The 25,075-nt window shown below is 38.5% G+C and overlaps 1 protein-coding gene across 3 annotated transcripts in view; it reads left to right on the top strand.

The window, feature by feature from the left end:
• The window catches only part of BCAT1 (branched chain amino acid transaminase 1), a 106,731-nt gene that overhangs the window by 43,503 nt on the left and 38,153 nt on the right, over positions 1 to 25,075 (top strand). For all 3 annotated transcript variants that reach the window (XM_088025984.1, XM_028113287.2, XM_028113285.2), the window contains exons 3-5: positions 2,732 to 2,932; positions 11,056 to 11,166; positions 13,489 to 13,608. In XM_088025984.1, coding sequence (XP_087882110.1) covers positions 2,732 to 2,932; positions 11,056 to 11,166; positions 13,489 to 13,608 — 432 coding nt within the window. The remainder of the gene's footprint in view (positions 1 to 2,731; positions 2,933 to 11,055; positions 11,167 to 13,488; positions 13,609 to 25,075) is intronic.

Below are 25,075 nucleotides of genomic sequence, written 5' to 3'. Positions count from 1 at the left end.
CTGCAGTGCCTGTGAACAATTGTGCTGGTACTGAGTGAATAAAAAGGCAAAATACTAAGAATAATAAAGCAGATAAGAAAGAGCAAGGGAAGGAAAAATAAAAAAAGATCACCCTACAGTTGTTTGATATGAGGGGAGTCTTGTTTTTAAATATTATGTAGATTGTTATTGATATACAATATATATTCCAAGGCCTATTGTTTTCATGGCAGGTGGTTATTTATTGGAAAGCTTAGAAATCCTGAACGGTATAAGGATCATGTGTAGTTGATTTCTTGTTGATTAGCTCATGGGAGAATTGGTTTGCTAATGATAGAAATAACGGGGAAGGTGATTTTTATTTTACTTTTGAAGAACCATGCAGAGTAATGGTTCTGTCATTGGGGGGAAAGGCTAAGGTCTGTTGCCTTTGCAATATTGAAGATGTACCCCAATTCAACAAGTAGAAAAAACTCACGTCTTCTACTCACACTCTCACTTCTCCATTTTTACCTACTCTCATCTTTCTGTTTTGGGTCTTACTACCCGCCCCTGTTATTGAGAAACTTTTATTAATAGTCTTAATAGGTGAAAATTTGCATTGTTTGTGTTACTGTATTGATATGGTTACAGATTTTTCTTAGCCCAGGACTAAGAAAAGCCACTTAAAAAAAGCTAACTAAAGCAAAGTCCTAAGTGCTTCATTGTGCAAGAATACTGTGAAATCATTCATGTAATGAAAAGTTTATGTTAGAATTTTACTCACTTTAAATCCTGGCCATCTTCTGCAGATGAGTGTGTCATCTATAGGGAGTACATCTGAAATCAGCTGAATGTTATTTTGAGTATTTAAGATAACTTGTACTGTATTTTGTGTGTGTGAGGCACTGCGCTAGGGTCGGAGATTTAACTGGAATATCTACTCAGTTCTTGTCTAAACAGTCTCGAGGGACTGGCAAACTTTTTAATGGGTCAGATAATAAACAGTTTAGGCTTGAGGGCCATAAGGTTTCTGTCATTATTAGTGGACTATGCCATCATTAAAACTAAAAGAACAGTTTAGACTGTGTTCCAATAAAACTTTTATTTACAAAACAGACCGGAAGGCTGCATTTGGCCTGCAGGTGAAATTTGCCCAAATCCTACTTGAGGGATGAGGTCTAGAAGATAAAGGGAGAGAAATGGGATTCAAGGAGCAAAATAATTGAGCTGGAGTATATCCCTTTAAATAAATTATATTTTTGCACTCCATGAAAGGTTTTAAGTTAAGTTACTTACTTGAATTAAATAGTGGTAGAAGAAAGTCCATTTGCCCACAAATTTGGCATTTTATTGGCATATTCCAAACTAGCATTACTAAATCTAAAAATTACAGTAATATATTGTCTTTAGTGCCTTAGGCTTCCCTGTAATGTGAGCTTTCTTGTTGTTTTAGAATACATTCAGGTGAATATTATTATAAAAATAAAACTGATTATCATTTATAATATATCAAATGACTAAGGCATGTGTAAGGCAGTGAATTAATCAGAAGGAATTGGATTTTTTTTTTTTTTAAGAGAGCGTGTGCATGAGGCTGGGAGTGGGAGGGGCAGAGGGAGAAAGGGTATCTTAAGGAGGCTCCATGCCTAGCATGGAGCTGACGCGGGGCTTGATCTCATGACCCGAGATCATGACCTGAACTGAAATCAAGAGTCAGATGCTTAACTAAGTGACTTGAACCACCCAGGCGCCCCTGGATCAGCTTAAATATAAGGATAAGAGCTGATGATCTAAAGGGAACTCCTGTACTTGATTTTGGGGGACAATGAGTACTTTTGTAGAGTTTGACCTTCCTTACATCCTGCTAACAAGTTGAACCTGTCCCTGGTTAATATTGTCTTTTAACTGATCAAAAAGCTCCTTCCCCCCGTGGTTTTGTCAGCAGTCTACAGCTGTCGTGAAGTTAGAGATGGTGCTCTGATTCGTGTGTGTGTGTGTGTGTGTGTGTGTGTGTGTGTGTGTGTGTGTGTGTGTGTGTGTTGGGCCATTTCTAATGGGCTTTGTGGAGAGTTGGTGTAATGCTGTGTGAAGTTGTTCCCTATTACTCTTATTTATCTTTCTCTCAAGAAGAGGCCCTTTGTTCACTGTTTCCTCAACACAGAATAGAGGATTTATATCTTGGTGTTCATTCTCTACTTCTCTGTTTTCAAAGAGGAAAACATTTGTTTCATTCTGCTCCTTTCTTCAATGATGCACCCAGGGGGTTTTGAAGCCTTATGCCAAGAATTCTTTGAGGGAGTTGGAGTACAGCACCAAGAGATTCAATTCTTAATGACTTGAATTTTAGTTTAACAAATCATTATGAGTGTTGCTATCATTGTTCTGGAAGACACCCCTAAGCTCATTCCTCAGTGCTCAATAGGAGTCCTGTAGTGAGAGCAAAGAAGGCATGTGTTCTCCTTTTTCCATTATTTTACCCCATCTGCTATTTTGTCCCTGTTTCTAAATATCGTTGAATTTGGTTCTGGTCTTTATTAGGCAGTGTATAGCACAGAGATTTCAAACAACAAGCCAAATTCTGAATGCCAACATGACTTGTTTGGCTCATGTAGTGTTGTTAAATTTCTGAGTTCATTGCCAGCATTTAAATGTCAAATGATTTCACTTTTTAGTGGCCGGTGGCCTAAATTTTGTCTTTTCACCCTCTGTATCATCCAGCTAGTGGATGTTCATTAACTTTTCTCTAATGGTGTCGATTTTTCTTCCCCAGGCTAAAGATCTAATAATCACACCAGCCACCATTTTAAAGGAAAAACCAGACCCCAGCACTCTGGTTTTTGGAACTGTTTTCACGGATCACATGTTGACGGTGGAGTGGTCCTCAGAGTTTGGATGGGAGAAACCGTGTATCAGGCCTCTTCAAAACCTGTCATTGCACCCTGGCTCATCAGCTTTCCACTACGCAGTGGAAGTGAGTACATGGGAATCAGTGATGGTGATGTATGAGATCTTCACTGTGAGTAGGGAGTAGCTCTTCCCGCTAAAATAGATTTTGGACAGAATGGGCTTTATCATAGTGACTTGAGGAAATCATAACTGTCTTTAAAACTTTTCCCATAGACAGTTGGATTGAAGGTAAGTCTTAACAACTAATCTTTTAGATAATCTTGAACTTTCCATAATGTCAATTAAAAAATCATTTGCAGCAAATGCAAGGACAGTAGGTAAGAAAATTTGCAAGCAAAAATCCAGCACTGTTAATATTTTACTAGTCACGTCTCAGATCTTCTAATGACCGAGAAGGTGTCATTGAGTACCGTATTATAGTTAGATTTTAGTGCTTACTGCATGTTTTTATGACCAGCATTAACTTGTAGGTATACGTGTTAAGAGACATGTAATTAAATGTCATCCTTCAGGCATGAGTGGAGTAATTGTGAGCATAAAATATTAAATATGTGGAGAATGCTTTCTCTAGTCCTTGTCAGGATACACACTGAGATCCATGAGACACTCCTCATTCCCTTGACCCGCATTTTATTTTACTCATTTTTAATGTGTTGGACATCTTTCCCAGAATATTGGGGTGCTGGAAATAAGCAGTGGCCTACCTATTAAGGGAGTAAAAGTAGTAGATATTCATAACAGTAATGATAAAAATTACTTGTGTTTATTCAATTCCGGCACTGTGCTCTGCACCTTATATGGGTCATCACGTTTAATTATTTTAAGTGAGAAAACAGTTAAGCATTCAGGGTCTACAGTCAGACTTCCTGGCTCAGATTCGGTGTCTGTTGCTCCCTAGGGAGCTCTATGACTTGGGAAGCTTATTTAAAATCACTCTGTGCTTCCGATTTCTTTACCTATAAAATTGAGGTAGGGATAATACTTACCTCATAGTGCTAGTAAAAGGATAAGGTAAGGTAATTTTGTGTAAGCGTATACAGCTATGCCTGGTGCATAATGAGAGCCCAGTTGTTAGCTGTTGTTGTTAATCCTTACAGAGCCTTATCTGTTGTAGGAGCATGTTCAGAAAAGTGAACTTTCTCAGCCAAGATTACACAGTATTAAGGGAGGACACAGGGTTCAAATGCTGAGTTCCTACTCCCTGCGACATCACTCCTAAACATATATACTAAAATTCCGAAGAGGCCTGTCCAGTTAACGTGGTCAAAATTATAAATTTGAATAATTTGGAAACCTGTTCGATGCCCAGATGTATTCACGGGCTGTTGCATCTTTAGTTTCTATTCCCAGCTGTGTGTCTTCAGCGTTGGTGGTATAGTGGTGAGCATAGCTGCCTTCCAGCTGTGTGTCTTCACTGTATCAACTTGGATGAGTTCTTTGATTATTTGCTCCAAGCCGCAGTTTCAACTATAAAATAAGAGTGGGTATATGCCTGTGTCATAGGGTATAATAAAGAGCAAATGAAATAAAGGAAGGGCCTAAAAAATCGAAAGAAGGAATATGGCAAATCTTAGGGCAGTGGTCTCAAACATAGTACATGTCCTACCCTCAGAGTTTCTGATTTCCCCTGAATTCCCAGGCCATGTTCATGCCACTGCTCCAGGGGCCACACTTTGAGAACTGGTGGCCTATGGGAAGTACATGAGAAAGGATTAATGTGATTTTTGAAAGCTAAAAACAATTTTGATGGCCACTGGCTTTTGACAACTTGTTGGAAATCTAATCAGAGGAGTTAGAAAGCTAGTTTGCTTATTAGTTTTGCCAGTTTACATTTTTGTGACCAGGAGAGTTTAAAACATTTTTTTTTTAATTACCATTATCCTTTGTCAAATGAAAATTGAAAACTTTTCTATATTATTACTGTTCCACTTACAATGTAGATACAAGAAATGTTTTGCGTGAAGAAGTGGATTGTATATTACATCAGTTGTCGATTGCAGTGTAACAGATTAATGGCTTAAAACAACGACCATCATTTTGTTTTTATCTTCCATGATTCTGGGGGTTGATGACTAGGATGGGGTAGGTGGTTCTTGCTTGGGGTCTCACTTGCAGTTTCTGTCAGATAGTGACTGAGGTTGGAGTCAGTTCAAAGGCTTCCTGAGTCCTGTCTGGTGCCTGGGTGGGGAAACTCAGAAGGATAGGGATGAAAAGCTGAGGCTCTGCCAGCATCCCTCTTTCTCCATGTGGCCTGTCAAGTATGGTGGCTTCAGAGTAGTCAGACTGGGTACATGGTGCCACGGGCTCTAAGCTGTGTGTCTCAAGACACTGAGCCCAGATGGAAGCTTCTAGTTCTTTTTATGTCCTAACCCCCAAATCACACAGCATGACTTCTGTCATAACTATCATCCTGGCCATCACAAAGTCCTGCTCAAGTTCAAAAAAAGGAGATACACCTTTCTTGATGAGGAATGTTGAGGTTCCAGAAGATCATGTAGGACTGAAAATATTGTGTGGCTATGTTTTGGAAATACAACCTGTGATATGTATCAGCGATAAATGGGGAGGTAGAGGAACGCATTTAGTTTGCTTTTTGTCAGATTGGGCTCTTAGGTTTAGCAGGCAAAATATTAGGACATTGTCATAGGGATTTAGGAAATGTGATTGCCTTGTGCAGAGAAACTGGATCCTGGAATTTTCTGAAGCATTTCAGTCGATTTCCTATTTATTTACTTGTGCAATGGATGCCGAGGGTCTACTTTGTTCCCTGGGACTGTGCGGTGTGCTTAGGATAGGATGACAAGCAAACTGCCATGATGTTGCCCTCAGCATATATTTTTTTAATCTTTTAACCCCCACTAACAGGCAGATACTTTATTACAAAAATTTTCTTCCCAAATGTGTTTGAAACATTTATGTTTCAGGCTTTTTCACAGGTATGACTGTTTCTCTTATACTGACCCACTTATGGACACTACAGTATTGGATGCCAACCTGATTTTGAAGTTCAAAAATAGTTGTAGTTGTATTTTTTAACCCCAAAGCGAATATATGAGCAGTCTTCTTAAATATCGTTCTCCTCCATTCATCAGCCCTATTGATTTTAGAATCCATTTTATTTTGAGACCTGCAACTACATGTGGTTTTTATTAATTATGAGAGTATTCTTTATTTTTATTTTTTAAAGATTTTATTTATTTGATAGAGTGAGCACAAGCAGGGAGAGCCACAGCCAGAGGGAGAAGAAGTTGACTCCCTGCTGAGCAGGGAGCCCGATACGGGGCTCCATCCAGGACCCCGGGATCATGACCTGAGCCGAAGACAGATGCTTAACTGACTGAGCCACCCAGGCGTCCCATGAAAGTATTTTTTAATAGATACATATGTGAAGATTTCAAATAGCGAAATATGAAACATGAGTAGGGAACTTGGACAAAATATGAAACTTGATAATAGTTCATTTTCAGGTTGAAACAGTCAAAACATAGTTTGACAAAAAAATGGGTAACATGTACTGTTATTTAATGAATACTTAACAAATGAGTGCTTTAGATTGTATATATCTCTAATACTATAATTTTGCCTTTTTTTAGTCTTTTTTTTAAAGATTTTTTAATTTACTTATTTGACAGAGAGAGAAAGAGCACAAGCAGGGGGAGCAGCAGAGGGAGAGGGAGAAGCAGGCTCCCTGCTGAGCAAGGAGCCCGATGCGGGGCTTGATCCCAGGACCCTGGGATCATGACCCGAACTGAAGGCAGACACCTAACCAACTGAGCCACCCAGGTGCCCCTAGTTTTGCCTCTTTTTGAAACTTTATGTAAATGGAAATATAAAGTGTGTGTGTGTGTGTGTGTGTGTGTGTGTGTGTGTGTGTGTGTGTCTATTGTTTGAGCTCAATATTATGTAAGATTTATTCATCCATGACCCACACGAACATCAGTGGGGCCTGGGACAAAAGTGCAAACAGAAACCTGGTGGTTCACCCACTATCTCTTCCTGTCCTGGCTCCATCCTGTGCCACAAGGAGCCTCACACACATATGTGTAGATACCTATACTATGTGCAAATGGATGAGCCTTGGCCATCCGTTGGTCTTAGGCATGGGCACACCAGTGGTGCTACCAGTTTTCAGTAGGATGAACCTAAGGAGAGTCATTCAGGCTCTGAAAATGGGATCAGGGCCATTTGGGCAGGGAATTCCAGGGAAGTGGGTACTTGGAGCCTGGTCTGAAAAAGGAACTCAGGGTCCAGATGATGACCTGCCCCAAGCAAAGGTCACAGCTGGAGGAAGGCAGAGATGAGAAGCCCTCTAAAGTATGGGGCTCCTTTCAAGAGGTTGCCAAGGTAAAACACTTCACATTAACACCAAGACCATATTTTTCTTTTTCACTGTGTGTTGACATTTGCAGTAAGACTCTGACACCAGCTTCTGCTAGTTAGCCATTATATTCTTTACTGCCAACTGTTAAAGTATAAAGAACATCAGCTTTACCTAAGAATGTTCTTGGTGAAGTGGCAATAATTATTAATTTATTAAATTTTGACTTGAGTAAATGTCATTTCAATCTGTGTGATGAAATAGAAACTTTGCCTAAAGCACTTCTACATCCTTAAATACTACTACGGTTGTCTTAAGGAAAAGTAATTGTGTGATTTGTGTGTGTGTGTGTGTGTTGTGAGCTGAATCAGCTGCTTTTTTCAACTTAGAACCATTTTACTTGAAAGAACAAAGTATAATTATACAGAATTGGGCATTTTGCAGGTGTCTTCTTGAAAATGAACAAAGTGAGTCTGCCACTTCAAGCAAAACAATGGACTATATTTGTTGCCATTGATAAAATTCTAGCTTACAAGTAAAAATTAGGATTTTGGAAAATTTGTATCCACCACCACAAGCTTGAGCCTTTCCACCACTAAAGAGTTTTTTGATGATGTTAGTAGTAAAATTAACAGATTTTTAAAAAATGCGTTGTATGAAAAAGGTGTTAACCTTTGGAAGATCTGCATAACTTGAACTAACGTTTTCCAAATAACCATTGCATGACATTACAAATTTATGTATGACTTAAGATCCATTCAAAACACAAGATAGACTGTGATGGCTTTTGATGTGTCAGTTTGGCTAGTCTGCACTGCAGTCCCCAGAATTTGATTTTTAGTTTCCTTCTAGTTAGAATACCTACAAGACATTCTCTTGTGAGTGATGGAGGACAGAGGGAGGCATGACCATTGTATTGCATACACATAACCACCTTCTAGGTATTCAATCAAACACCCATCTAGGTGCTGTAGTGAAGGAATTCTGTAGATGTGATTGAAGTCCCTAAAAATCTGACTTAAAGTTAATCAAAAGGGAAATTATTCTGGGTGAGCCCGACCTTAGGACTTCTGTGAGGTAAGAGACTCCACACATAGCTAGACCTAGCTTTCTTTTCCTTTGTCTCTCCCTTTCTGATAGCCTGAGCGTCCCAGCCTGCTTGTCATCTTCTCTCCCTGATGGCCTGTCTTACAGATTTGGGATTTGCTTAGCCAGCCACCACAGTCGCGTTGGCCAATTTCTTATAATAAATCTGGTAATAATATAGGTATCTCCTGTTCTGCTTCTTTAGTTGAACTCTGATACACTATTGGATTCTAATAAGTTAGCAGAGTATGAAAACTTCATTGATAGGGTTTCAAATTCCACATTGCAACTAACCTTCAAGGAACCACCACAGGTCAACTTTTGAAGTGGTATCAGAGAAGAATAACCACAGGTATCTGAAAAGGCTATCAAAAATACTTCTCCCTTTCTCAAGTGCGTATCTGTGAGATTGGAATTTTCTTTGTATACTTCAACCAAAACAATATATTGCAAGAGCAAAAGCAGGTATAAGAATCTAGTTGTCTTTCATTAAGCCACCCATTAAAGATTTACAGTAATGAAAAACTGCCACACTTAACAATAATCCTTTTGGAAAATATGGGTAGTCTTCATTAAAATATGTTAAACATGTCATGGTTTATTGTTAAATAAATTTAAATGGCTCACTTCTAATTTCTCATATGATAATTATTGATAGAATAACTGCATATATAAAAGCTTTTGGGGGCCTTCATAATTTTTAAAAGTTTACACTTGATCTTAGCCAAAAGGCCGAGAAGCAATAATAATTTTTAAAAGTTTAAAGACCTCCTGATGCCAAAAGATTTGAGAAATACTGTGTAAGCTTATACCGAGGAATAGTGCTGCTAAGTCATCGGATGTATCTTTAATTTTATAAGAAAAGGGAAACTATTTTCTGTAGTGGTTTTACCAATATTTATACCCACCAGCCATGAATAAGCATTCTTACTGTTCCAAAACCTTGTCAACTCCTAATATGGTCAGATTTTAAAATTTTAGCTACTTCTGTGTAATGGCATCTCATTATTGTGATACTAATTTCCACTACTCTAAGAGGTTGAACATCTTTTCATAGGTTTATTGGGCAATTGGATATCTTATTTAAAGTGCCTATTCAGATCTTTTGCTCACTTTTCTATCATGTCTTTTTGATTTGTGGAAGTACTTTTTGCATCTGTGTTGCTTAATGAGATTATCATATAATTTTTTTTAAGACTTTTATTTATTTTTTGACAGAGAGAGAGAGAGAGCGAGAGAGGGAACACAAGCAGGGGGAGTGGGAGAGGGAGAAGCAGGCTTCCCACTGAGCAGGGAGCCTGATGTAGGGCTCGGTTCAGGACCCCGGGATCATGATCTGAGCTGAAGGCAGATGCTTAACGACTGAGCCACCCAGGTGCCCGAGATTATCATATAATTTTAACGTATATTTGAACCTACATCAGGTGCATACAATTTTAAAATTAAGGTGAAGTAAATGGAACCCTATGAAGTTATTTTCTTTATGCTCCAGTTAAATTTAAGTTAAAAAGTTATTTTGTTTTGAATGTACTAATTAAAATTTATTAATTTTCTTAAAATTAGATAAAATTTAATTTTGTTTTGTATTTGCTAACAATATAACCTCACCAGCTTTACTTTAGAAAGAATTTGTATGACATTTTGCTTACTATGTCTTTTTGTTTCAGGTGTGTTTCAGATGTTCTCAGCCGAGTCCAAAATCTGACAACCTTGTCTTTTAACTGAAGCTTTACTCCTATTCCATTTAATAAGTTACATATTTGCATTTAAATCTAATTTAGTGCTTTGAATTGTGCTACATGATTTAGATTTCTTTTCTCACGTGAGCTGAGCTTTAAGGCTAAAAGCTTCTAAGGGCCCAACTATCCTTCCATTCAACAAATTTTCTAAATTCCCTTATTTTTCTTCTTTGACTCGTACTTTATTTGGTGATGAGTTTCTTCCTTTCCAAAATGTTGACATTTTGTCGTCCTCTTTCTGATCCTGATTTCTGGTTAATGGTTGGAAGTGTGTGAAAAGAGCATGCATTCTGCAGGTGGTGTGTGCAGGATTCTGTTTGTCCGCTAGGTTAGTTTGCTGTTCCTGTTGTTCAAATCTTCCATATCTTTGCCGAGTTTCAGCCTGTTTGTTCTGTCAGTTATTTAGAGAATGAGTGTTAAAATTTCCCACTAAAATTATAGATTTTTCTCTTTTCTCTGCGTTTATCAGTATGTAGCTACTTCAGAAGAGTCTTTTAACATCCCTGCCCAGTGATTTGTCTGGCGTGGCATTTTGAGAAAGGTGGCCTGGCCCTACCACGGGATGGTCTTGGGCTGCTTGGCTTCTGTGATTGGGGTACTAAACCAGCCCTGGTCATATTTAGATTATCTACTATCCAGAGTCTGTATGAGCCAGATTAAATGAAAGGATGCATGTGTGTTTAGGGCGGCAGGAATGAGTTCTTTGCGTCCATTTTCATTGACTGGGCTGTTAGCTCATGTTGCGTGATTGGAGATGTATTCTCCCCACCTCCATGGAGCTGTTATTTGGCAATATGGCTCCTGCTAAGGAAAGGATGACTTTGAATTCCTATCAGATTTTGGTACTAAAAGAATTTCTTTTTAACCCAGCTATAGTAACCAGACTGTCAACTGTTGGCTTCTCTAGATTTGGAGATCTTTGGTCTATGTCAACAGCTTGGCATGATGAAGAATATGAGTGCCCATAGAAAAGTCAGTCTTTTAAACACAGAGATTGTTTTCATTTAGTTATCCCCTAAGATTTATTTCTCTTTTTCTCTTTAGTTGTTTGAGGGATTGAAGGCATTTCGAGGAGTAGATAATAAGATTCGACTGTTTCGGCCAAACCTCAACATGGATAGAATGCACCGATCTGCTGTGAGGGCCACTTTGCCGGTATGTAAATTTAGGAGTTTCTTTTTTGTTTCTCTCGATGTAATGGGTCACTGTGAATTTACCACAAAACAAATCATTTCTGAATACAGTTGACCCTTGAACAATGCAGGGGTTAGGAGCACTCACCCCCAGGCAGTTGAAAATACCCCCAAAACTTAACCAGGATCCTACTGTTGACTGGAAGTCTTAACCAAAACATAAACAGTTGATTAACACATATTTTGTATATATTATAGACTTGATTCTTATAACAAAGTAAGCTAGAGAAAAGGAAGTGTTATTAAGAAAATCACAAGGAAGAGAAAATACGTTTACAGTACTGTACTATATGAAAAAAAATACACATGCAGATGGACCTATGCAGTTCAAGTCCATGTTGTTCAAGGGTCAACTGTAGTTAGATCAATATTCGGTACAAACCACATGAACACTTAAGTTACTTCTGATCTACTTTGTAATCAGTGAGGTAAAAATACAAGCAAATAAGCAATACCACTTGGCAGTTCCACAGTCCGTTTCTTCGTAAATGTCCATGGGGTGTTAGTGTGTATGTAAGAGATAATAGGATAAGGAAGAAAAATATACGTTAAACTAAATTCAATAAAATTTGAAGACCCTATGAAATTATAATATGTGAAATGGAAAATAGGGTGTGCCACACAGATATTTTGGGAATATTTTGCCTAATTGCTTGGGAAACTAGCAAGTTTGCAATGATTTAATTATTTAATTTACCCCAAGCTTTATTTTTTTTTAAGAAAATGATACCGAATGGTTTGTCATGGCCATTGGTGACTGTCTATAACATTGTTTTGTAAAGAGCAGAATTCATTACTTGGTGGGTTGGATTTAGATCCTAAGGCTCATGTCTAGGTAGGAGGTGTCTTAGATTACTTCTCTTCCCTGAGACGTGACCAGGCTGCCTTTCTGAACTGAAGGAGTCCTTTTCTGCTTTTACAAATTCTGTGTGCCTAACTTTTAGGAGCCTAGCCCTAGCTGTGCTTTGAAGAAGCCCAACTAACTACTCCTTTTTAGCCGGGCTCTTCCTTCTCTTCCCTATTTTTGTAACCCATGCTCACCCACCTCCTTCAGAGGCCATAATATAGTGCCAAAAGGGAAATGAAGGTAAGTTCTTTGGACTAGTTTCACTCTTGTGCCATTACAGACAAATTACCAGGAAATACTTTAAAGTGGGGACAGAAGGAAAGGGAAGTAACATCTTTTGGACCACAGATCTGCCATAAACTGTGTAATGTGGGTATACATTCCTTCTCTGTTTAATCATAACAGTGAACCTCAAGAAGGTATGGGTTTAAAAAAAAAAAGGTATGTGTTGTACATTTTAGTAGCACCTTTGTACCTCACTCAAGCCTCTAGAGCATAAACGACTTGCCTAAAGTCACAGAGTAAAGGGACAGGGCAAGAAATTGGGTGCAAGTCTTTAATTCCTAGTCAAGTTCTATTTCCACTAAATTCTCTGTGACTCAGGGTGATGATGTGTCCTATATGATTGGCAGTCCCGATTTCCTATATTATTGTGCTGTGATTGCTGTTCTAAGTTCTCATTTAAGTAGCCAATTCTTGGTATCATGGGTTCTACTTGGATGTGTGTTTCTGACTCATTTCAACCTTGCACAACCCATGACATACATCTCTGAAAGTATGTTTCTTTGCCCTGTTAAGTGAGTAGAAACTACTTATTTTACAAACTGTCGCCCATCTAGTATATGAAAAGCTTTTTCTCCTTAGAAATAAACTGCTCTTTGCCTTTGCCCATTTTCCTATTGGATCATTTGTGTCTTTCTTACTCATTTTCAGACTATCTTAACATATTCAAGTTATCATTGGTTAATTATGGGTTATGAATAACTTCACCAAATTTGTTGCTCCTCAGCATGGAGTCTGCTTAAGGACTCTCTCCCTTCTCTCTGTCCCTTCCCTCCACTCTTGTGCATGTGTTCTCTCACTCTCAAATAAAAAAATCTTAAAAAAACAAACCAATGCTTTTCTACCTTAAGGTTACAGAGGTATTTTTAATTTTTACTTTGTAAAAGTCTTAATGTTTTATCGCATTTAAATGTATAATCCAACTGTAGTTGATATTTACTATGGTAGGAGGTAGGGATCCACTGTTTTATCTCCTCCACGTAGATAATCCATCATCCCATCACAATTTTGGGGTAAAAAAATGACAGAAAAAGATTCTTGTTTGGTTTTATTATTACTTTTTTTTTTTAACAGTTTAAAGCTTTCATGAGGATCATTACTTATTGCTACAGTGGAGGAAAATCCCACTCTTCATTATGTTTTCCATTCCTTCAGGTATTTGACAAGGAAGAGCTTTTAGAGTGTATTGAACAGCTTGTGAAATTGGATCAAGAATGGGTCCCCTATTCAACATCTGCTAGTCTGTATATTCGTCCTACATTCATCGGAACTGAGGTACAAACTGACTCCCTGTTTCTGGGTGGGCAACTTATCATCATTTATTCATGTGTGACACTTCTAGTATATGGTTTGAAATAGCCCCCCAAAACGTCATAAATGACTCCTTTCTTCTGGTTATCAAGACCAGGTGTCAGCAAACATTTTCTTTCTTTTTTTTTTAAGATTTTATTTATTTATTTGACAGAGAGAGAGATAGCGACAGCAGGAACACAAGCAGGGGGAATGGGAGAGGGAGAGGAAGGCTTCCCGTGGAGCAGGGAGCCTGATGCAGGGCTTGATCCCAGGACCCTGGGATCATGACCTGAGCCAAAGGCAGATGCTTAACAACTGAGCCACCCAGGCACCCCAGCAGACATTTTCTTTAAAGGGCCAGGTGGTAAATATTTCAGGCTTTGTGGGCCTTATGGTTTCTGTTGCAACTCAGTTCCACCATTGTGGTACAGAAGCCGCCACAGTTACCAGTGTAAATGAGTCAGGAATGAGCAATGAGCAAGGCTGTTTGCCCTTCCTTAATCAAGATTCACCAATATTTCCTCATATTTTCCCGAGTGTCCTCAGAGGCATTCCTCAGTGTAATGTCTCTTGTCTTGGCAACAGTTCTCCAAGGCAGAAGTGGTAATGGTTTTGAAATTTGGAGGAGGGAGAGCTGCTGCTTTTTATTTTCATTTTCCTGAAGTCTTGGGATTACCAAGGAGTGAGAGTGGAAAACTCTTCCCCCACAGGAAATATTGAAAATGAAGTTCACAGTGGGAGTTAAGGAAGGAACTTGAGAGCTAGAGTTGTAGCTTTACACATCATGCCCATAAGATCTGCTGGTAGGTCCCAGTCTACTGGTGGGTGCCCTTGCCAAAGAAGGGCATGCCGGGAGTAGCTAAGGCCGTTTGTGTGGGTTGAGGATGCCTTTTAAAGACCCTTTCACTTGTCTCCTTCCTCTTCTAGGCAGCTGTGGTTTTATGGAGAGTGGGTGGTATGGAGGGATAATTGAGGCGGGGAGATTGAGTGTGGGTGGGCGATGAAGGGGCTGTGGCATATGGAGATTTTTAGGAATAGGGAGAATGAGATGGCACTCTTGCTATAGTCTAGCCATTCTGCTTTCTACTAGGTAATTGTATGCTTACCAGGTTCTCTACTCTGTCATCTGAATGCAAGAAGTACGGAAATACATAAGGCCATAGAATAAATACCCAAGTGGTCCTTTGGCATCCTTTTGATGCCTTTTGAAAGACTATTAAGAATCTAGATAATGAATTTCATGAATTGCAGTCTCCCTAACAAATTTGGAAGAATTGGGACAATTAAAAAAGTTATCTACTCCTTATGTCTCTGACATTTTAATATTAATGAAGTTTTAGTTTTTAATTTTATATTTTTATTTATATATTTTTAGTTTTTATATTTTAGGATAGGAAGAAGCAATTTTTAAAGTTTGTTGAAACATTGTTACTACTCTGGAAGCACTGTCTTGCATTTATTCTGAAGTATTTTCCCCCTCTAAGATCAGATTCTTCTATTCCAAGTTTGTTGAGAGTTTTTTTTATGAATGGATATTGAATATTGTTGATGCTTTTTCTAAACGTCTTGACATGATTATGTGGTTTTGTCCTTTATTCTATAGTTATGCTTGTTATATTCATTTTTTGGTGTTAAAACAACCTTGCATTCCTGGACTAAAATCCTACTTGGTTACAGTGAATAATTCATATTAGATCTTGTACCAGTTTGCAGGTATTTTGTTAAGAATTTATGTCAATTCTCCTAAAAGGTATGGGTCTGTAGTTTCCTAGCATATTTTGTTCTGTGAGTTAGTAAATTGTTCTGATTCCTGGAATCCTTTAATCTAGAGTTAGACAAGCTTTTAAACCTGATTTTATAGTCTAGCATGTTGTCACAATAATCCTCTCTATTGGTGGTCTTCAGCTTTTTGCATTTGAATCACCCAGGTTTGTTTGATTAATTGATTGATTATTTGATTGGGGGGGCAGAGGGAGAGGGAGAAACAGAATCTTAAGCAGGCTCTACCCCTAGCATGGAGCCTGATGCGGGGCTCGATCTCACAACCCTGAGACCATGACGAAATCAAGAGTTGGATACTTAACTGACTACTGACTGAGCCACCCAGGTGCCCCCACCCAGGTATTTTTTTTAAATACACATATTGACCCCTATTCCCAGAGATTCTTGTTGAGTAGGTCAGAATGGTGATTCTGATGCATGCCCAAATTTAAGAATCTCAGTGACAAAAGCCTTGCCAACTAGTTCTCTCCAACTACACTCTTTCAACTTACCTATTTGATTATGGTTTGGAATCAAAAATTTTTTTAAATCTGCTTTACAAGCAGTAAGTTAAGAATCAAAGGAAATAACTGATATCATTTGGTAAGTCAACATTATTTATATTTGGTACATTTATATCAACTAGAATTTTTCTAATTAAAGGTACAGGCAGAAACCAATCACCTATAATTCAGAAACAAGCATAATGCAAATAATGTTCAATAAACCATATGGATTTAAACATTTGTACACCACACAGATGTTCTACAATCTAGTCTGGTAAATTATCAGGCACTGTCTTTTCATGGTGGCTGCATTTGATAAGTGAGGTGCTGGCTGGAGGATTAGGCCCAGTGGCTTCCAGTCTACTGGGCCCCTTTCATCAGGGGTGGCTAACTTTGGCTGGCCTTTTTATGTTACTTGGGTTCATGATGGCTCTGTCTTGTCACTGGCTTCACAGAATAGTTGCAGGTTCACCTTTGTATCAGTTGTCTGATGTTTTGGTCTTGTCTACTGCTGGCTAACATCCACATTTTTCTTTCATGTTCTTTTTATGTTTAGATTAATTGATTAAGTGGGTCTTCGATCCAAGAGGTATTTTGACTTCTTTGAATGAGCAAATAAATATATGTCGGGGTAATTTATTAAGTGATATCACCCCCTCCTTGATCTCATGTGCCCAGTTTCTATTCTTGGGAGTGATACTCCCTTGTGTGTATAGAATATTCCGTATTCTACAACAAACTCATTTGTACTGAGCTCCAGTCCAGATCCAAATAATCTAAATCTGTGGAGCCAGGATCAGAGACTCTGCATTTAACCAAACTCTCCAAGGATTTCTTAACTACTTTCAAGGGTATCACCATCTTAAGCCTTGTGAAAGAATTAAGTATATGTCTAGCAGTCTTTAATGCTTTATTTGCTCCTGGGTTTGCAAACTGGCACCTGGTAGAAATATTTATATCTTTGAAAGCTCAACTTCATCCCATGGGCAGGGTGTTGTTTTCACTTTTAGGGGCCATGATATAACAGTCTAATATTAATTATTCCTTGTCACGCCCAGTATGATTTGGTAGCAGCCATGTAATAAGAGAGTGGTTCTACTCTCAACCTACGAATTTCATTGTTTGTAAAGTATTCTGCTTCTTCACATGTTTTATAATTAACACCCTTCATTTTGATTAATTTACATAGGTAATACTTATGTATGAATGTTTTTATGCAATTCTTCATATGTCTTCCAGCTTTCTTTGATAATAATTGGATCCATTGCTAAAATCCTTTTAGATTTAGGATTATAGTAAACAGAATAGTATTTTATTGGAACATTTGTAATTAGCTATTAATATATAACCAGTGGGTAGCGCTTGCCAATAAAAAATACCAGGCTGCCAGTGGGTGAAAATTAAAAAAAAATTTTTTTTCCTATATGGTTCATATTATTAAACAAAATACTAAACATTAATACATAAACCTCTTGTAAAAAGTTTAAAGAGTAAAATCATTCATGTTACCAAAAGATTTCTCATTAAAAAAAGAATTTCCGTATCCCTTTAGTATCTTCTGAAATTTTTATTTAAAAGCTTTTTTTTTTTTAAGATTTTATTTATTTATTTGACAGAGAGGGAGAGCGAGAGAGGGAACACAAGCAGGGGGAGTGGGAGAGGGAGAAGCAGGCTTCCTGCTGAGCAGGGAGCCCAACTGAGGGGCTCCAGCCCAGGACCCTGGGGTCATGACCTGCCCGAAGGCAGTCGCTTAACGACTGAGCCACCCAGGCGCCCCGAGGTAGTTAAAAACTTAAAGAGAAACTAAAAGCTGGAGTGCTTCAGACTACTGCTGATTATGTGTCAATTGGAAATTAAGATAAAATCTGAAAGCCTAATATTTAAATAAAGAACATTTACATGAACAGTTTCTAGATTTTCCCTTTATCAGACAAAAAGTAAAATTACATGACTGTCAGTTTCAATACTGGATACCAAACAGCCTTACATCTGAAGAAGCTGGGTTTTGCTGATTTTAACATCTGTTTTATCCAACTTCACTCTCTTTAGTAACTCTAAGCAGGTACAGCTATATGAACGTACAGACACAGGCTTTATTTCCTTAGTGATTCTAATAAGTGTACAAGTGCTTTGTCCTCAATCTATACCAAAATAGGCACGAGCATGAATTCTGAAATCCCGTGTGATCATGGCGTTTAGCCTTTCACTTTTCCAGTTTTTCTCAGTATCCTCTCGTCCCACTGGAGGTGATTGGAGAGATGGTGGAATGAGGCAGCACTGAATAGCAGCAGGGCTGAGAATCTGTGTCACGGAGAAGGGTCAAGTCTGATGGTCGAGAGTCAGCCCACTCAGCCCCTTTGACCAGGTCCCAGGCTGATGCCACAGATCTGCAAGCTACCAGCAGATTGGGCTTTTCCAGCTGTACGCCTAGACAGATTGACCTTGGCTCATGTGGAAGGTGAGGAATCCCTTATATTCCGTTAACTCATACTTCTACATTCAGAGCGCCCCTAAATAAATTTCTGGAGATGAGCTCCACTAGTGAAGCAGTCTGCTTTTGGTTAATTCCAGGCTCGGATGCACAGAATACAATCTGAACAGTGCAGAACATTTTCATTCACTTCACATAAACAACTTTCCCCATTCACAACTTCTGGAAATCTTTCAGTATGACATTTTCATTAAAGCTCGCATTTATAAAACTCCTGCTGCCAAATGGTCCACTCCTTGTTTTCTGGTTCACTGCACAGGGAGCTTAAGGACATAAATTTCATAGACATATCTTTCTTTTCCTTTTATCACCTTGTAAAATCTTTATATTACACATATAATGTAACCTATAATCATAACAGTTCCCATGAAAAGAATTCCCTTTACTCACTGCCTTTATTTATGCTTATATAGCTTGTATCTTACCATCATTTCTCTTCACAATTAGCCTCTATAAATGAAAGAATCTGAAAAGATTTGAAAACTAAGTATAGCAGCAATTTGTGATCATATAACTTGTGTTTTGTCCACACTTTTAATGTACTCTTTTGCAATCCTATTTGAGATATACACACATATACATATATATAGTCATTCATTCATTCCACTGCTTATAAACAATATTAAATTCTCATTTACATAATGCTTAACATGCTTCAGATGAACAGCCCCATCTAAGTATCTTCAAACCTTGATTTTTAAGGTTATTTGCATTGATTGTAACCTGTGATAATCAGCTTGTTGTTATCAGCTACCGTTCACTCCTACCAATGGACAGCCTCATGAGGCTGTTCTTGTCCATTTCATCATTACCACAGGAGATGATTGTTGTTGTTGTCTTCATTTTTACTCTTGCACTTGTAGTGCAGCTGGTTACTGCCTCTTGGTTCATGGCACTTCCCATCATGGGCACTGAGGTCTCGCTCTTATTCCCTTCCATCTTCATTCCCTACTCTCATCTCATCTCCTCCCCACCCTTCCCCCCAACCCCGGCAATCATCAATCATCTCATGTATTGAATGAATATTCTTTTAGTTTGTGTGTTTTTAAGTATTTCTTATTACTTTGTATGCCTGGCATTTTAATTTCTAGAAATGGTTTTGTTCTACAGGTCTCCTATTTCTGAACGTTTTCCCAAGGCATGTTGTTTTTGTTTCTGCACAGGTTACTGTGTGTCTATCCAGTCCATCACTTCTGAGTGCTGGAAAGTTCTCCATGCCAGACACCTGCCACACCTATCCCAGTTCCCTTACCGGGATTCCATTCCCCTGTTACCTTACATAATACTGCAGGGAGAGTTTGACAATATACAACCCAGGGAATTCTTGAAAGAGTGTTTCCCAGCAAGATGCCCTTGGCCCATCTTACTTTTGCAATCCAGGAAAGTTCTGCTGCTTTTCAGGGAAGTCCTGGTTCTTTTTGTTGAAATACAGTGACTTGTCTGATACTGTCACCAACCCCTGGCATTATGAAGCTCTCCTAAGTATCAGGCATGGTACTTGGTGCTTTCCGTGCACTGACGACAACCCTGTGAGTAGGAGCTGCTGGTGTCATTTTTGAGATGAGGAAACTGAGCCCCAGAGAGATGAAATAAGAAACCTGCACTCTTGGGGGTGACTGGGTGGCTCAGTAGTTAAGCGTCTGCCTTCGGCTCAGGTCATGATCCCAGGGTTCTGGGATCGAGCCCCGCATGGGGCTCCCTGCTTGGCGGGAAGCCTGCTTCTCCCTCCCCCAACCCCCCTGCTTGTGTTCCCTCTCTGGCTGTGTCTCTCTCTGTCAAATAAATAAAAAAAATCTTAAAAAGAAAAAAAAAAGAACCCTGTGCTCTTAGCCTCTCTGCCACGGGGCTGGGTTTAGGGAAACAGTGATGAGCAAAAGCCACATTTCTGCTCTCAGGGAGCTAGCTCAGTGTCTGGTGCAGCAGTCACTTTTCATAATAGAAACCCACGAAATGAATGTGTATGGACAGAGGGAGGTCTGTGCTGTGGAGAAATGGGCTGTGGCTCAATAACAGTGGTTAGTGTGGAAATATAACAGGGCCACCAAGATCTTCCCCATCTTGTTCTAGTATCAGTTCACCTTGTGTCTATTTCCTTGCCTTCTCTGAGCTAACAGCTTTCCTGCTCTGAATTACATTTGACCTAATCACTCCAGGTATTACAATATGTTATATATTCTGTACTACATAACATACACTATCATACAATACACACACGTGTTACATAACACACTCCTACATCTTACGTTCAGTTACAATACTTTCAAGTTTAGGAATATCAGTTCTCACATGCAAACTTGCCCATCTGTTCCTGGGACTTTATTTTTATTTAAAATAATTTTTTTTAGCCTGGGTGGCTTAGTGGGTTAAGCGTCTGCCTTTGGCTCAGGTCATGATCCCAGGGTTCTGGGATTGAGTCCCGCATCAGGCTCCCTGCTCAGTGGGGAGTCTGCTTCTCCTTCCCCCTGCTTGTGCGCTCTCTCTGTCTCTCTCTCTGACAAATAAATAAGTCAATCAAAAAAAAATTGTTTTAATTCAGGTTTAACTGTCAGATGGAGAGCATAATGATCTAATACTTGCATATATTGCAAATTGATCGCCACAATAAGTCTGGTTAACAAATACATACTTAGTTACAAATTTTTTTTCTTATGATGAGAACTTGAAAGATTTACTCTCTTAGCAACTTTCAAATGTACAATACAGTATTATTGACTATTGTCACCATGCTGTACGTTACATTCCCAGGACTGATTTATTTTGTACCTGGAAGTTTGTACATTGTGACCCCCTTCCACCCATTTCTCCCACCCCCTGCCTCTGGCGACCACCAATCTGTTCTCTGCATCTATGAGCTTGTTTTATGTGTGTTTTCATTTTTATTTTAGATTCTAAATATAAATGATATCATTCAGTATTTGTCTTTCTCTGTCTGACTTATTTTCACTGAGCATAATGCCCTCGGGGTCCATCCATGTTTTGTTTTGCAAGGCTGGATTCCTTTTTTCATGGCTGAGTAGTAGTCCATTATATATACACACCACATTTTCTTTATCCATTCATCTATCAGTGGACACTTAGGTTGTTTCTGTGTCTTGGCTACTGTAAATAATGTGCGGTAAGCACAGAGTTGCTTCTGTCTTTTTGAGTTAGTGTTTTTGTTTTCTTTGGATAAGTACCCAGAAGTGGAATCACTGGATCATATGGTATTTCTACTTTTAATTTGTCCGGGAGTCTCTGTACTGTTTTCCAGAGTGGCTGCACCAATTTACATTCATACCAACAGTGCACAAGGGTATTTTTCTGGGATGTTAAAGGAGTGATTTGGAGGAGGGAAAACTATCTGGCAACAAACTCAAATAGTACCAAAGGTATATAAGGGTAAAGAAGCTTCCTTTCCATTCTCGTCCTGATCCAGAGTTCCACAGTGTGCCTCCTTTCAAATAATTCCTGTGGCCAGCTTTTCTTATATCCTTCGAGAGGTGTACATAGTCATACCTCTACCTGCATACATGTGTTTATACATTAACTATTATCTTTCTTTTTATAAAATTTGTTTTGCTCAGGTTCCGAAACTCAAAGATTTTTACACACACATTCACACACACACACACAGACAGTTTAAAGAAAAGAATTAAATATTAAAATCTATGCACACAACACCTAGTTAACATTAATATGGCTAATACAGTTGGGATTAGAAAGTAACTAGTACAATTGAAACCTTTTGTATACGTTTCTCTGTTGATTCCCTTTCCTTCCCCAGAATCAACTAACCATGGTTAGCTATGTAGTAGTTCATTCTTTTTTATTTTTTTTAATTTTTTTTAAAAGATTTTACTTATTTATTTGAGAGAGAGAATGAGATAGAGAGAGAGAGCACGAGAGGGGGGAGTCAGAGGGAGGAGCAGACTCCCTGCTGAGCAGGGAGCCCGATGTGGGACTCGATCCCGGGACTCCAGGATCATGACCTGAGCCGAAGGCAGTCGCTTAACGAACTGAGCCACCCAGACTCCCTGTAGTTCATTCTTTATTTTCTCCTCCTTTTACCTCCTGCCCCGAAATATGGGATTGTTTTACTATGGATGGACAATTGGCATATTTCTAACTTTTGGCTATTATAAATAAAGCTTCTGTGCACATCCTTGTACATGTCTTAGGATGGACATATGTACTTGCTTCTCTTTGCTATTTACTTAGGAGTTAAGTTGAATAGAAGGATATTCGCATGTTCTGCTTTACTAGATACTGCAAAACAGAGTTCCAGAATGCTTATACCAGTCTATTCTCCCACCAGCAATGTATGAGAATTCTATTTGCTTCCTATCCTTGTTAACACTGGTAGTATCTTGGGGTGCCTGGGTGGCTCAGTCATTAAGCGTCTGCCTTCGGCTCAGGTTGTGATCCCAGGGTCCTGGGATTGAGCCTCACATCGGGTTCCCTGCTCCGCGGGGAAGCCTGCTTCTCCCTCTCCTACTCCCCCTGCTTGTGTTCCTTCTCTTGCTATGCCTCTCTCTGTCAAATAAATAAATAAAATCTTAAAAAAAATAATGCTTGGATTATTAAAAAAAAAAAAACCAACACTGGTAGTATCTTGTTAATTTTACCCATTCCGATTTATGTAGTCTTTGTGTGGTTTTAATTTTTATTTCCCTGAGGACAAATTATGTTGAGTACCTTTTCATATGTTTATTGTGTATTGAAAATTCTTTGGGGAAGTACCTGTGCAAGTCTTTTGCCATTAAAAAAATTGATTTGTCTTTTTAATTTTTTAAGAGTCTTTATATATTCTAGGTATAAACCCTTTGTCAGGGATATATTTCACAAGTACTAATTTTCCATTCTGTGACACATCCTTTGTCAGATAAATGTATTGCAAAGAGTGTTCTAGCCTGTGGCTTGATTTTGTGTCTAGTCTTGCTTTTTCACTCTCTTACTGGTATATTTTTAGAAAACAGCAGTATTGGGGCACCTGGGTGGCTCAGTTGGTTAAGCATCCGGCTCTTGGTTTCGGCTCAGGTCATGATGTCAGGGTCGTAGGGTCAAGCCCCACATTGTGTTCTGTGCTCAGCACGGAGTCTGTTTGAGGTTGTCTCTTTCTCTGCCCCTTCCCCGCTTTCTAAAATAAATAAATAAATCTTTTTAAAAAAGAAGTATTTTTCATGTAATTATACTTTTTTTTTCTATGTATTTTGTGGCTTTTATGTGTTCTAAAGAAATCCTTCCTTACTCCAAGGTCATACTTATGTTTTAGAGTTTTGCTTTTCCATTTAAATGAAATCCATTTGGAAGTGAACTTTGTATGAAGGACTCAATTTTATTTTTCTCCATATGGATACCACATTATTCCATTACTGTTTACTGAGTGGTCTGTCCTTTCTTTCCTGATTTACAGTGCCGGCTGTTGATATGTTAAGTTTCCATAGAAGAAGGCTATTTTTGGCTCCCCAGCTGTACTTTCTCTCTCTCTCTCTTTCTCTCTCTCTCTCTATATATATATAGATTTGTGTTTTTGTCTCTCAGTCTCTTTTTTACATAAATGGCAGGCATCCTATGAACAATTTTGTTTGTATTACTGTTTTTGCATTTACAATTTGTCTTAGAGATTCTTCTGCATCAGTACATATGGATCTACCTCTATTTTACCCATTTTCTTAGCTGGAAGGTATTCCATCGTACATATATATCACTTAATTGAATACAGGATGCCATAAATTATAAGTCACCCATTATTTTAATCATTGAAATGGAAAAACATTGCTAAACTATGATGCAGTATTTTCCTGACAATCCTGGCTGATTCATGAATTAATCATACCATCGTTTTATTTATTTATTTTGTAATGTGTGTTTCCAGGGGACATCTGCAATTCTTCCTGCCGTCATTTGTACCGCTTGGCTTGTGATAGGCATTTTTATTTTTGCATGTAGCTTAATAACAAAAACTAACACAGCTTTATCTTCATGTGGATTTCTTCCTACCAGAGGTCCCATGAGAAGACTGGCTGTTGCCTTGCAGGAAAATACTCAATTGCACTTGTTCCATGTTACTTACTACAAATATTTGTTTGACCAACATCAAATATATGTCCAGCTCCTGTTTTTGCACTTTCTATTCAGTAATTTTTCTTTTCAGTGCCAGATCATACTGTATCTTTCTAAAGACATTTTAAATGGCAAACTCAACATGTATGGTATTTCCCATGCCAGCTTTTCCATGAGTGCTACTTCGTCAATAGCAGTTGTAAAATGCTGAGTCTGGATTGCAGACACATTAAATGTGAGGAAAAATGGACATCTTAGAATCAATGAAATATGGTAGCGTAATTTATGCAACCAGGGTCCTGTTCATCAACCGTCATGTTGATAGAGCAAACATAAGAACTATTATTAGTAAATTGAATAAAATGAGACAGTTAAATTTGGGAAACTTAAAAGTGCAGGCTTCCTTCAAGGAATTTATGTTGTAAGCCTATCCCCTAGTTCATATCAAGACATATATTCAAGGATATTTATTGCAACTCACAAAATTTTCTGACAGATTGGATGTGAATATGAAAGAAAGGTCAAGTTTTCCTTTGGGCCAGAGCAACTGGGTAGTGACCATTTGTTGGGATGGGGAAGAGTGAGGGAAGAGGTTTTTCTTGTGTATTTTGTTGGAGCAATGATGGTTAGAATCTAGAGTTCAGTTTTG

The sequence above is a fragment of the Eumetopias jubatus genome, unplaced genomic scaffold (genome assembly GCF_037043125.1).
Source record: "Eumetopias jubatus isolate StellerSeaLion01/CBP00866 unplaced genomic scaffold, mEumJub1_p1.0 scaffold_8, whole genome shotgun sequence".
Lineage (NCBI taxonomy): Eukaryota > Metazoa > Chordata > Mammalia > Carnivora > Otariidae > Eumetopias > Eumetopias jubatus.
The sequence above is the reverse complement of the archived record's forward strand: the minus strand, read 5'-3'. Positions and strand labels throughout refer to the sequence as shown.